Below are 13,055 nucleotides of genomic sequence, written 5' to 3'. Positions count from 1 at the left end.
TTCAAAAAAGGGAGTGAAATCTTCAAGGAACACTTGCAAGACAAACTTTTAAAATCCAAAGTTGACAAAGCATTCTTATTTCAGAATCGGCTGACGTAAAAAGGCCTAAGTTAATTGACGCCTTGTGGTATTCACCAATCAGGAAGGCGGTGAACAAGCTCACATAACAAGCCTTGTTTGTGCATATAGCGCTTGAGCAATAACTGCTTTACCTCATGGTTCTCATGTCCCAGAAGCTCCGTCAGGACAATTAGGACATGCTTGGCCTCCTCTGCGCATTTCTTCTTTCCTGAAATGTGAGACTTACTATGATAAACACTGCTCTGATTATAGTACACTTCTCTATTTACTTTAGCAAATCAAATAAAAGAGTGCAAACTAAAAAAGGCTGATGAACAATAATACAATTGTTTAAACATACTTTATTTCTCTGACAGGTATTGATTATTAGATCATTGTGCCAGTGTATCGTTACCTTGAGTGCGCAGACAGAGGTTCATGAGGAGGGAGATGGCATATTCAAGCGTGTAGTCAGACAAACAGTCGGAGTCATGGAGCTCTTTGACCAACCAGCCAATCAGACCATCTCTGATCATAGCAGATTGCTGAGCTCGCCTGCACATAGCAGAAAATGTACAAACACCTCATATTTCAACATGTTTTACACAATTTTCAAAGGTCAGAAAAAAACTGTAAACATGATTTCAGTCTGTGTCTTTATTAACATTTATTAGCAAAAGGCATACCTGAGGCTGAGTTTCTGCAGTGCTGCTAGCACGTTTTCTCGAGTAACAGACTCTTTCTCTTCAGTCTTCAGAGAATCAAGCAGAAACCTCAGTAAAGAGGGTATCTGAGACAAGTACATGCGTCCTGGGTGTGCAACAGTGCATGAGATGACATTAAACATGTTTCCGAACTAAAGATGTTTACACAATGTAATACAATGAAATACAAATTCTGTAAATTTTGGCAAAAAGGAGTTAATTACATTTCGCTCAAAATCAACATCAATTTATAATTTTGGGCCACGGAAAAAAAACTAAACAAAAACAACAACATAAAAGGTTTTTAAAAAGCCTATATCTGCCAAATGAAAAAAAGGTAGGGTAACATTTGAATACAATTGAATTTATATGTAGCTTATGAAAATTCAACCAAACAACATTTAACAGTTTGAAAAAGTAGTTTTTATTATTAAATGCCAAATGGCCAACACAATCCACACATGCTCAATTTGTTCAGGATCAGGATTTTGTTTCTAGCCCACCAATTCAGAATTTATTAATAAAACGTGTGTCCCCGTTTACAGTCACTGATCCACATAAAGGCCACAATATAATTTTTTGTGAAACTTAAATAATAGGTTGAAATATAAATCAATAACACCGGTTGCATAACATAACACTGGTTCTCTGATAGCATTAAGTGAGATCTTACGCATATTCCTCAGAAGCCCAATTCCATTACACCAGCCCCAATTGATTGGCAGACATGACATTGCGTCAGGGAGTGGCTCCCTCCTCTCGGCATAAAACAAGTGACGCAACATCATTACGATATTCAAAACAAACACACCTCTTCTTGCTTCGCACAGCAAGGAGGGTGTTCTGGTGATACACCTCACTTACGCAAGCAACCTATTGTTCTCTTTCAAGCATACGTTTCAGCGTCTCACTATGGGATATCCTTAATCCCGTATTGCCAGATAGCCTGTCTCGAAGCCTCCTGCCAACCAAAGAAACTATTATAGGGCTGGTTAAAACAGAAAAATCCAATGCTCAAAACGGCATGTGCAAACGTTTGGGCTGTATCATCCAGTTTATAGAAGCTCCCAAATGTGTGCGCTGAGGACCAACTCGCCGCTTAACAAAAACGCTGTTTAGTAATCGGCTTTCCCATATGCGACTTCGCCCAAGACACAAACAGCTGATCACTCACTCTGAACCCTTTAGTCCTCTCTGTGTAAATAACATATTCAGCCTTTGCTGTTCTGCTGAAGCAAAAGGTGGTGGGTTAAAGGCTCTTAACTTGAGATGAACAATAGAATTAACCACCTTGGGCATAAATGCAGGATTTGGTTTCAAAAGCACCCGTGTCCCCTGGCATAAATTGCATACACACTGATTTCACAGAAAATGCTTGAAATTCACTTACGTGCGTTGCTGAAGCCAAAGCAAACAGCAGCACCATCTTAAATGACAATAATTTCATGTCAGCTTTGTCCAGTAGCTCAAATGTAGTCACAGAAAGAACATTAAGCACCAGAACCAGATCCCATGATGGAAAGATCGGTTTTGAGACTGGAAAAGCGCACCCTTCATAAACTGGCACAACAAAGGGTGCTGCCCCACAGTTTTGTTATCAAAACCTACATGACAGGCAGATATTGCAGCCAGAAACATCTTTATTGTTGAGAATGCTTTACCCTGATCTATCATATCCTGCAGAAACGATAGAATAACTGCCACTGAACACTGAATGGGGATTACGTGTCTAGCCACACACCAACGCAGTGGCAGGGACCACAGATCTGCACCCCAGTTCATGATGCCTTGTATGTGTGTCGCTCTCAGGGATAAAATACTGGCATTGCTTGACAAAATCAGTTTGTGTGCCAACATGTGTAAAGGGAGTGATCTGATACCTTCCTGTCTGATTATGTTTGCCACAACTGTAGTGTTGTCCATTCTCACGAGAACATGATGCCCTTTCAGAAAAGGAAGATAATGCTTCAACGTTAGAAAGACGGCCAGCATTTCCAAGTAGTTTATGTGACAATGACACTGCCCTGCCCTCGTGAATGCCCCCACAGCCATGTCCAACGTTATGACCTTCCTGGTCTGGACAATGCCCATCAGTACCCCTTGTACCAGAAAGCATGGCCTCTGCCATTGACACAGTGCCAAGACTGCAGCAGACATCACTCTCACTCTCCTCCAGGAGTGCCATAACGGGTCTAGTCTCAGGGAAGCTACCCAGCATTGAAACTCTCTCATAAATAGTCTGCCTAAGGGAATGCCTATTAGAGCTGAGTCCACCAGAGAAGTGGCAAAATGCAGTCTGTAATTGTACTGTACTGTTCTCAGCACCCAACAGGACTGAGTGCCTTCTCACCGATAGTTTATTTGCAGTGTTCCGGCACCATCACATTACCATTCTTCTCCTCGCATCTTTTCTCCATCCGTGTCAGCGCTGAACTGAAAACACCTGCGACAACTGGTGCATCTAAGATGGTTTCCTTTTCTCTTTCTGAGATTTTTGCCAAATTAAGCCAGCATCCTATCTCCTGAATGACCATTGTGGCCATGTCTTGCCCGCAGCCTGAATGGCACATCTCTGAAGACAGAGCGAAAAATCTGTGACAACACAGATTTCTTCTCACCGTGTCTGACTTGGTGTGAAAGACACCTTATATTGTAGATCAGCCTGGTATGCGGCGAGCAGAGCGATGTTGTTCATGCTTGACTGGAAGCGGTTCGCTTTTGATGGCAATGTTGAGTTTGCAGCCACGGTACGCTTTGGATGCAGATGCGCAGCAACTAAAGGCTCCATGGGGGGGCAAGCGAAGAAGGCCCTCCTTTCTCCATACCATCCACGTCGAGTGCAGACACCCCTTGCAAGGGCATTTTACTAGTTGACATAAACCTCTTCCAGAAGATCTGGAAAGATTGGAAAGAGTTGTCTCGCTGCCCGTTTAGCTCTCGGCAGCCTCATCTCCTCATAGCGCAACTTTGCAGTCTCAGCTACTAAGGTCGGCCACAGACTTTCTCCGCAGCGCGTTTGCACACATCTTGTAGATCCACACTAAGAAGCTGAGAGGATGGTGCCCCCCCTGCCTCCTCCGTGGATCCCGCCGTAAGGTTTTGCCAGATGCGCGGGGGGAGAAAAGGGGAATCCTCAAAATCTTCCTCCTCTTCAGAGAAAAGGAAATCCGATTGCCCCTCTTCCTCAAATTCAAACACGCCCTCCTCCCCTCGTCTGTGCTGAGGACAGTGGCCTTAGGGGCACATACATCCAGTTGTTCACCCCACGATAGAATTACCATGGTGGCTAGCTCTACAGGAATGGGTACCTGAGGAGTGGAAACCGGAGCAGGACTAGCTGACACGAGGGGATCATGGCCAGACAAGCTAGCTTGGCGTGCTAACCTGTGAAGGAGGTTCTTCATGGTAAATCCGGGACAATTGACCACCATTTGAGCATGTTTCAGCCCAAGACATGCACAGCCGGCCTGGTGTGTGTCTTTGCATGAGATCTTGTTCCGGCATGAGCAAAGCCACGGATGTCCCTCGCTAGCTATGGTAGTCTGCATTGCTGCAGCCATAGTTGTGGTACTGAATGACCCTAAGAATGAGCTGGAATGCTGAATGAAGGCTAGGCAAAAGCGGCATGGTGGCCAACAGATTGACTATAACCACAGTACCAGAATTATAAGCCAGCAACCTGCATGGAGATTAGTTGATGGCTATCAGAGTTGGGTAGGCTTTTGGTGTGAAGCGAGAAGAGATTTTTGAAAGTCGTAATGACATTGCGACGCTCGTTTTATACCAAGAAGATGGAGCCACTCCCTGATGCAACATCATGTCTGCCAGTCAATTGGGGCTGGAGTAATGGAATTGGGCTTCTGAGGAATACGCGGAGGGGGCGTATTGGAACCATCCTGCCAAGTCTGTTTACACATTAGCTTAATTTTCTGCAAAGGTTTTAGACATAAAAGGTTTCTCTGGTTACTTTGAATAGCATAACGAATATAGCAACCAATGCAATGAATGTAGAGTAGCAATTGTGTGAATTCCTATTGAAATAAATAGATTCAGCCTGCAAAACTTCACAGAACAACATTTAATGTTACCACATCTTAAGTTTAAAAATATGTTTTTCATTAAAATGGCAAATTCCCACAAAATGTTTGAGGTGGACATATAAATCCACATTAAAAATTAATTCAGGATCAGAATTTAAATTCTAGCTTATTTTATTGCACATTATTGCACCACCTAGAGCATCGGAGTGATGTGTGTTTATGATGAATGAGTTGAAATCACCATCTGCCAAGTTTTTTTTACACTCTCTGATGTCAAACTGGTTTAAGGAAGAAAAATAAGAAAACTGGAACAAACAAAACAAGACATCTTTGCTTGAACTGAAACCATTTTCACTTACCATCACACAAAGAGGCAAAGGCATTGATGAGTCGTGCCATATACTGTCTGACGATCTCATTTTTTGATTTCAGCAGATTAAGAACAGTTTTCTGTAAAGTTAACACAACTGGTTAGTCAAAATTTTATTTGGCCATTTTTTTTTTTTTTTGCTTTTTCATATGGCTTTTGGTTAAATTAGTTGTTCATTAATGTGAAAAGGATTACTTTGTCCGCCTTCCAAGTTAATTCTGTATTTTAGTAACATGAAATATTGATATTCAGCCTGAATAAAGACTGAAAAGTGAGCTAAAGCACGTATGCTATTATCTGACTCGATTGCCCTAAGGAACTTGCTGACAATGATTGGAAGACTTTGAGTCAAGATGTCACATAATATGCTGAAACCTGATCTTCCACATTCAGCTTCATCCTAAATACCTGAGACAGACAGTTGGTAAACATTTTAGAAATGAACTAGGTCATAGACAGCACTATTTATTTTAAGTGTTTTAATTGCTGTGGTGTAAGTGCACTCATAGTGAATCACAAAACAAACATATATCAAAATCTGGATAGAAATGCAATTTAAATATTTTGATATTACATAAAGGGTTCATTTATAAATTTGCATACTATCCTAAAATATCCTACAATATTTTTAAACAAATATACCAATCACTGAGTCTATGTGGACAATGGACTAGATTGTTTATATTTTTATGTGAAGCTCCATGTTTATTTATTCAGCCCTGTCGACAGCATGACATCTCCACATAAAAGAAACAGAGATGTTTTTGCATCGATAAGCATAACGAAATTGAAAGCTTTACATAACTGTATAGGTGCATCACATGGCAATCAGTGTTGAAAACAATGTGTCAAGACAGCTAAATACCATGTCCTGCAAGGTCATATCAGTACCTTGATATATAAAGCCAGATTAGTGTTAGAGCACAATTCTATAAAAGCCCAGATGGGAGGGGAAAATTCTGCGTTTGATTTACTAACAATGCACATATTAAAGAACACAGATGCAGCCAGATAATTTCCATAATGACCAGCGCAAATACAAATCATCACCTGCTTTAAGACATGCCTTTTAACTGGGCGTTAAATAATGGCGCAAATAGCAGTAATTTGAGTGCAAATGTTGGTTAATCTCGTTGCATGATTTATTTTAATAATCTTCTCCTGTTCAAATGGCATCTGAAAGGGAAACTCCTATAAATGCATATTCAGTATGGTCAGCTGCAAAAATAACTGTTGCCTTTTCAGTGCCAATTCTTCACGGGGTGTCTTTAATAAATCCTGACAGTACTTTTTTAATGCCAAAAGACAGTTTACGCTGATGCAAGCTGTTAGTACATATGGGCCATAATATTTTAAAATAAAGCTATTTTAAATTGTATTTTCAAACTGTAAAATTTAAATTGAAATGTTCTAATTACTTTAAAAATAATTTCCCACCAAGGGTTTTGTAATATACCTGTTTTGAACTGTAGCGCTCCAGAAGATCATTGCTGATGAAGGCTTGTAAAACTGTGTCCCTTTGCTCACCATGTAGAGATCTGGTTAACCTCTGGGAAATTACACAAAAAAAATTGCCATGTAAAGTGTAAAGCAATTTGTTCCTCATTGGGTACTCTAAAGGGTGTATTCTCAAAGATGGAGATAAAACAACAAAATATATTCTACAAATTCTTTAGTTTAAAGAAATCACAATTTAATTTTGACCATGCAGTTTTCAGCATGTTTGACCAATATTAACAGTGATTCTAATCTTTTGTTGTTGTTTATTATTATTTTTTTTAATTGTGATTTTTTTTTTTGTCAGAAAAGACGGGGTACATCAGTGATGTTTTTAGTTTACTAATGCTAATTCTGAGTTACCCAGCGCAAAGCTTGAAGCAGCAAAGCCTTCAGTCGATCTGATCCATTCACTAGATCTTTCTTCAGCTTCTCATAGTCAAGGGAAGGCAACAACGGCACGTCTTTGGGCCTCCTGAGAGTAGAAAATGAAAGGATGATGAATCATCACATGAGAGCTGGCTCTTCAGGTTGCTGATGGGAATCTTTCCATCTCTGGAAAAATCATGTTTCCATAATCTGGTCTGATTGCATTTATAGAATTACATTTGAGTGATCTGACAAGTACAAGATAAAAAATTAAAGTTTGTTGTTTCAAAAAGAAACAAAAGTTAACAAAACTACATAAGTTTTGAATTAAATATGTTTACAAAATTTACAACAAAGATTACAGTTTCACCCGGGTTTCTAAAGGTGATCTAAAATGAAACGATTTGATTGTATTGACAGCTATAGATGTTACATGTTATTTCAGTTCCAACAGTGACACCGAGGCTGATGTTTGGTTCATTGTATTTTATTTTGATAAAGTATCAACTGCGCTGTCGAGGAACGGATGTGTTGTGTGTGTGTGTAAGCACGCCAGCGCAATCTAAATCAAATATATTTCAATTTATTCCTTGTATGTATATATGTACTGCAGATTATATGTAATTAACATAATGTAATACTATTTAGCATTTTCACATCTAGGTGGAAAACATTGTTATATGTACTACTGTCTGTCCAAAATAAATGAAAAGAAACCAAACATAGTAGGTCTTTGTTTTCCTGATTTTTCTTTTAGTTTTTTTTTTTAAAGTTTTTTTTTTACATGATGTATATAATTGGCCTTATAAAATATTTAGGGGTTTTGGGTATTTAAAAAAAGTCAATCGATCAATTAATCAATCAATCAAATGTAAAAATCCCTAAATTACATCAAGTTATGAAATGTTTATCAGACACACCTGCTAGTATTGGTTAGACGAGATTCGATAATATTTATATCAATTAAAAAAACAACAACTTACTGAGGTGCGACTGATGCGCGCAGCATTGAGGATGCCTGAATAGGGGAAAAAAAAGGAAATTAATTGGTTGATGCATTGGCTTGCAAACCAAATGAAAAAATCTGTGCATGTTAGTGAACTGTTAGAAGGTTATTCTACAGTATGTGAGTATTAATGTCGTTGCAGTAATTAACTAGCATGCGTTCTACAATGGTTGCGAGCGCATGCAGTACGGTGGAGTTACATGTACGTGTACATGCGATGAATGACCTGAAACAAATTAATAACCTGGTCGAAAAGCAGGAAGGTTGGAGGGGGTTAGTGAGAGGAATTCCCAATGCTCATTACAGCACTGCACCTGCAGGAACTTACTGCTAACTGAGCCAAAGAGAGCGGCAAATTCTGGCATCTCAAGGATGCCATTAGAAGCTGTTCCTTAGGGAGGGTTACAACGAAACCCACAAGGAGGTGGATCATGTGAGCACAAACTCAGGTTGTTCCGCATTATTTGAAGTGTGAGGAATGGTGATATTAGTGTGCGGGTATGTTACCTGAGGCCAAATTTCCTTTTCCTGTCAAATATATATATAAACATCCTTCTTTGAAGGGCTGTGTGAGTCATGCTAGTTTAACTTCAAACTGGTTTGATGAAAAGCTCAGATAGCCGGAGTTATGCATACGAACATTCTCAAGTTTGGCAATTCTTAAGTGTTTGCTCTGAATATTTGCATTTTGTCTGCGTATGTGGATTACACAATGACAAGGGTTTGAACGTAATGAGTGTATCCTGGTCCAGAGAAGGATTACATGGTTTATATGTATGTCAAACTCAAGAGTTGATTCATTGTCATTTTTTTTCTTCTAATAAATAAAACAATTATTAGATAAAAATGTTTTATTATTGTTATTAATAAAATAAAATAAAAAAAATTGTATTTCACTTTTGCTTATTCATTTTATTATAAATATATCATAATTATATAAAATGTTTTTGAAAGCCATCTCTTCTGCTCACCAAGGCTGATATTTTATAATATTACTTTCTTCTGTATTTTTTATCCATTAATTTGATAAAAAAAAAAAATACAAATACAAACTTAAAAAAAACAGTAATATTGTAAAATATAATTTAAAATACAATTTTTGTGTGAATATCTATTAAAATGTAATTAATTTATGTGATCAAAATAATTCTAATATGATGCTTTGCTGCTCAAGAAACATTTCTGATTATTACCAAATTTGTGTGATTGTGTGTGTGTAACACACAACCATCTACATTTACAAATCAGAAATAGGAAGAAGGAAAAACAAATAATAAACCAAAATTCAAATAATGTCCATGATGTATCCAGATTCAAATTCATTCAACTTTATGAAAACAAGTTTTATCAAAAAAAGTTTTTACATTAGTCTTGTTTTAAGGATTTAATATTAATATTCATGATTATTACATAATTATCACTATTACTGTAATCATCTTGATAAAATATCTAAGCATCCTTAAAAAAGATGCTTGTAAAAAAAAAAATTATTGATATATATAATAAGGCTTGTTATGAAAAGTTGCATTTGGACACGTTTTTTCCTTCTTCCTTTACTGTGGCCAATTTGCTCAAGTTTCTAAACAAAAAGTAAGTGCACTGATATGCAAATGCAGGCTGTTCCGTTTTTCTTTTTTAATCTGACGCCAGGAAGTCACAGATTATTTGAAAAGAAAAATTAAAAAGTCATGACATGACCCCTTCACTGTATATTGAATGTCCTTGTTGTAACAGTTTAGTAAGTTTACTGTCCACTCTGGGGAACTGGAGACAAGTGAATCACAGTCTTCAAAGTAATCAGTGTTACGTGCTTCCTTTGGGATTCAGCAAACAATATACATGACTGTCGGACAAAGCAGAGTATTCGTATACCGAACAATGACGGATGTCCCGTGACACTAGGGCAATCTAATGGGAACTAGATGTGTAACTAGTAGAGTGCTTTCTGACAAAATACAAAGGAGGAAGAGTAGGCAGGGCTCATGGTCATACATGCAAGGCAAGAAGAAAGACAACTTACATATCCATCATCATAAGGACTCATAGAGTAATATCCCTTCATGAGCATATGATCAGACACACAAACACAAAGGAAGATATGATTGAGGACACCATAGCTACAAAAGCATGTAGATATCCAAATATTCAAGGCAATGTCTGATGCGACTCTTTGTAGGACCTGGATGTGAAAAATGTTGGCTTTTGTAGGAAAATATTTTATAAACTAAAATGATTTGGTCGGTTTAAGCGACTTAAGTCTGGCTCACACTACAGGATTTTTACCCCGATTTAACCCTGATTTCCCCCTCGCGAGAATCAGAGCAAACATCTTTGTGAGCACCTTGATCTGTCCCGATGTTTTGATGATTATCTGGTAATGTTCGATCCGATCGAATCTCATCTGCTCGCACACATGGGGCAGCCCTGATATGTTTGATTAAATCAGGATGAAGATTATATTAGGTTATATGATTACATCAGTACTTTCACAGCAAATGTGCAAAACCGCAAAACAACTGATGTACGGCTTCGTTGGATAGTGGAGATAGAGGAAACTGTTTCTTGACATTTTTTAATAATGTAACGACTTCACCTCAGTTTTGAATGCAGAAAGAAAAAAAATTAATAAAATAAAATAAAGCACATCAGTGACGATCTGTTGCGTGAGATCCCATGGCATGATGATCTTAATGATATCTTATAGTGTGTGATGTGCCACGATGTTCAAATCGTTTAGTGTTTGCATGTTGAATATTTGATGGTAGATTATCTGTAAAGATTCTCCTTATGTGTGTGTTGCAACCAAATTTCTAAATTTGTGATTTTAAAACTCCTGTAGTGTGAGCTCAGCTTTAATGATGATAGAAACTGAAAACAAAACATCAAATACATATCATAAAAGGAATAGATTTTAAAAAGTTCTAGTTTTAGTGTCTTTCCAAAGACGCAGTCACATTTTGCCATATTTTTGTGCACAAAAAGTGCTCAACAGTGTAGCAAAATTCACAACCTTGTGGATTCCAAATGAAATGAAAAGAAATCTGTGAACAATGGTAAGTGACCGCCATTCATGTTTTTATGTTTAAAAAAGTGAGAAACACACACAAAACAAGATCGTAAGACATATATAAATATATAAGACAAATCATTCTGTACTTAAAATGAAGCTTACTTGGGATTTTTTGCATCATGACATATTTATAACATTTAAGCTCACTTCACTCCAAATGATCTTCATTATCATTATCGTAACTGGATTAAAAGAATTGCAAATTACAGATTCTGAGTGATGTGACATAAAAAGTGACGTGCCATAGAGCCAAGTATGGTGATCCATACTCAGAATTTGTGCTCTGCATTTAACCCATCCAAAGTGCACACACACCCGGGGAAAGTTAAGTTATGCCGATGCAAATAAATAGAAAATCTTTTTAATATTGTTACACTTATGAATCACCATTGAGAATAATTTGAGAATAATAGTTTTTTTAAATGCAAAAACACATGGCACAGGAGTCAAACATGTATTTCTAGCATGTTAATAACAGAAAAGCAGTGCATTAGAATGCGCTTGTTCTTGTTGTTCCCCTAAAGCCTTGTTCTTGGAAGGACAGTTTAGATTTTTTTATTTTGGCATTTAAAACAAAACTATGAGACAGCAGAAAACCATTTCACATTTGCAAGTGCTTTGTAACTGAATTAAAATCTGATCAGAAACGGGCCCCATTGTAAATGGTCAAATCAGATTCCGGGGTGTTGCATATATGTAAATTCATACGCAATGCACAGTGGTGCATGAGTAAAGACTGATTGAAAATTTGTGAATTTATACAGATGCAAGCGTGAGCGGTGTGCGAGCAGCATGTCCGCGCAACTACACCGTCACTGCAGCAGCAGACTCTTGCGAGTATTCACACTGGAAGCGTATAAGTACAGCATCACAGCAGCAGCTGCAAAGCGTGTTCGGCAGACAGTATAACCATTTCAAACAATGGGTATAATTCTTTCAACATTTGTTTTTCTAACAATACACCATACTTTCACCCGAAATGATTAATTAAAAAGTTTAAATGGGTAAATACATATTTGTTATACTTAATTTTCTTTTCTGGCATAATTGTTAAAACACTAGACATTGTCGTTGTTGTTAAAACTCTTGACATGCTTATTATGTGCATTTTGAACAAGTTTTGTGTAAAATCATATTTATTTTTCCATCAAAAGTGTGCTTTCACTTTAATTGAGCGTGAGCAGCACAGCAAAAATAGACCGGATGCCGAAACCCCCGCTTCACTGCTGTTCACGCTTCGCTCCTGCTTTGCGCTCACACGCTGCTCCTGGTCCCGGTGTGAATGCACTCATTGATTAACATGGACGCCGAAAAAAATACGCGCTGCTCGCGCGCCGCTCACGCTTGCAGTGTGAAGCAGGGGTAATCAGACACACCCAATATAGTTCTTTCAGCCTCTACTAATGAGCTGATGAGTGGAATCAGGAGTGTAAGATAAGGGAGACATACAAAAGGTGCAGGGCGGGGGGCCCTCCAGAACAGGTTTGGGAAGCACTGGTCTATCAAATTCTAATTAAAATTGTATTCTCATTACCATAATAAATCAAGAATTTTGTTAATGACTCATTATTTTCAATGGGGATTCATTAATGTAACAACAAAAAATATAGGCTATTTTTTTTTACATTGTAAAGTGTTTCATTTAAATTAATTTAAGCAACAAATACTAACACAATCCACAATACCAGTTCACATTACGCTAATGACAGTTCTAAAGTAAATGTGCGATGTCGCGATGCAAAAATCCTAAACGTTAAAAAAAATGACATATTTTAATATATTTAAAATATAGATATTTGTTCTATATACACTGTCTGAAAAAAGAGATCTTATTTATTTATTTGCAAATTAACAAAGAAACTGGATATATGGGTGGAGTGTGGATATGCAAATAATATGAAAAATAGATTTAGAAATAGATTTGCAAATTTGTATCCAA

General features: G+C 37.5%; 1 protein-coding gene across 4 annotated transcripts in view; it reads right to left on the bottom strand.

Annotated features, from left to right (window-relative positions):
• armc9 (armadillo repeat containing 9) overlaps positions 1-13,055 on the bottom strand; it is a 39,888-nt gene that overhangs the window by 19,255 nt on the left and 7,578 nt on the right. For 3 of the 4 annotated variants that reach the window (XM_026197849.1, XM_026197847.1, XM_026197848.1), the window contains exons 10-17: positions 10,067-10,102; positions 8,024-8,058; positions 7,035-7,146; positions 6,631-6,723; positions 5,164-5,254; positions 747-870; positions 476-615; positions 213-289 (exon numbers count right to left, since the gene is read on the bottom strand). In XM_026197849.1, coding sequence (XP_026053634.1) covers positions 213-289; positions 476-615; positions 747-870; positions 5,164-5,254; positions 6,631-6,723; positions 7,035-7,146; positions 8,024-8,058; positions 10,067-10,102 — 708 coding nt within the window. The remainder of the gene's footprint in view (positions 1-212; positions 290-475; positions 616-746; positions 871-5,163; positions 5,255-6,630; positions 6,724-7,034; positions 7,147-8,023; positions 8,059-10,066; positions 10,103-13,055) is intronic. The other variant, XM_026197850.1, reaches the window with a different exon arrangement.

The sequence above is a fragment of the Carassius auratus genome, chromosome 22 (genome assembly GCF_003368295.1).
Source record: "Carassius auratus strain Wakin chromosome 22, ASM336829v1, whole genome shotgun sequence".
Taxonomy (NCBI): domain Eukaryota; kingdom Metazoa; phylum Chordata; class Actinopteri; order Cypriniformes; family Cyprinidae; genus Carassius; species Carassius auratus.
This window is presented reverse-complemented; position numbering and strand designations above follow the sequence as displayed.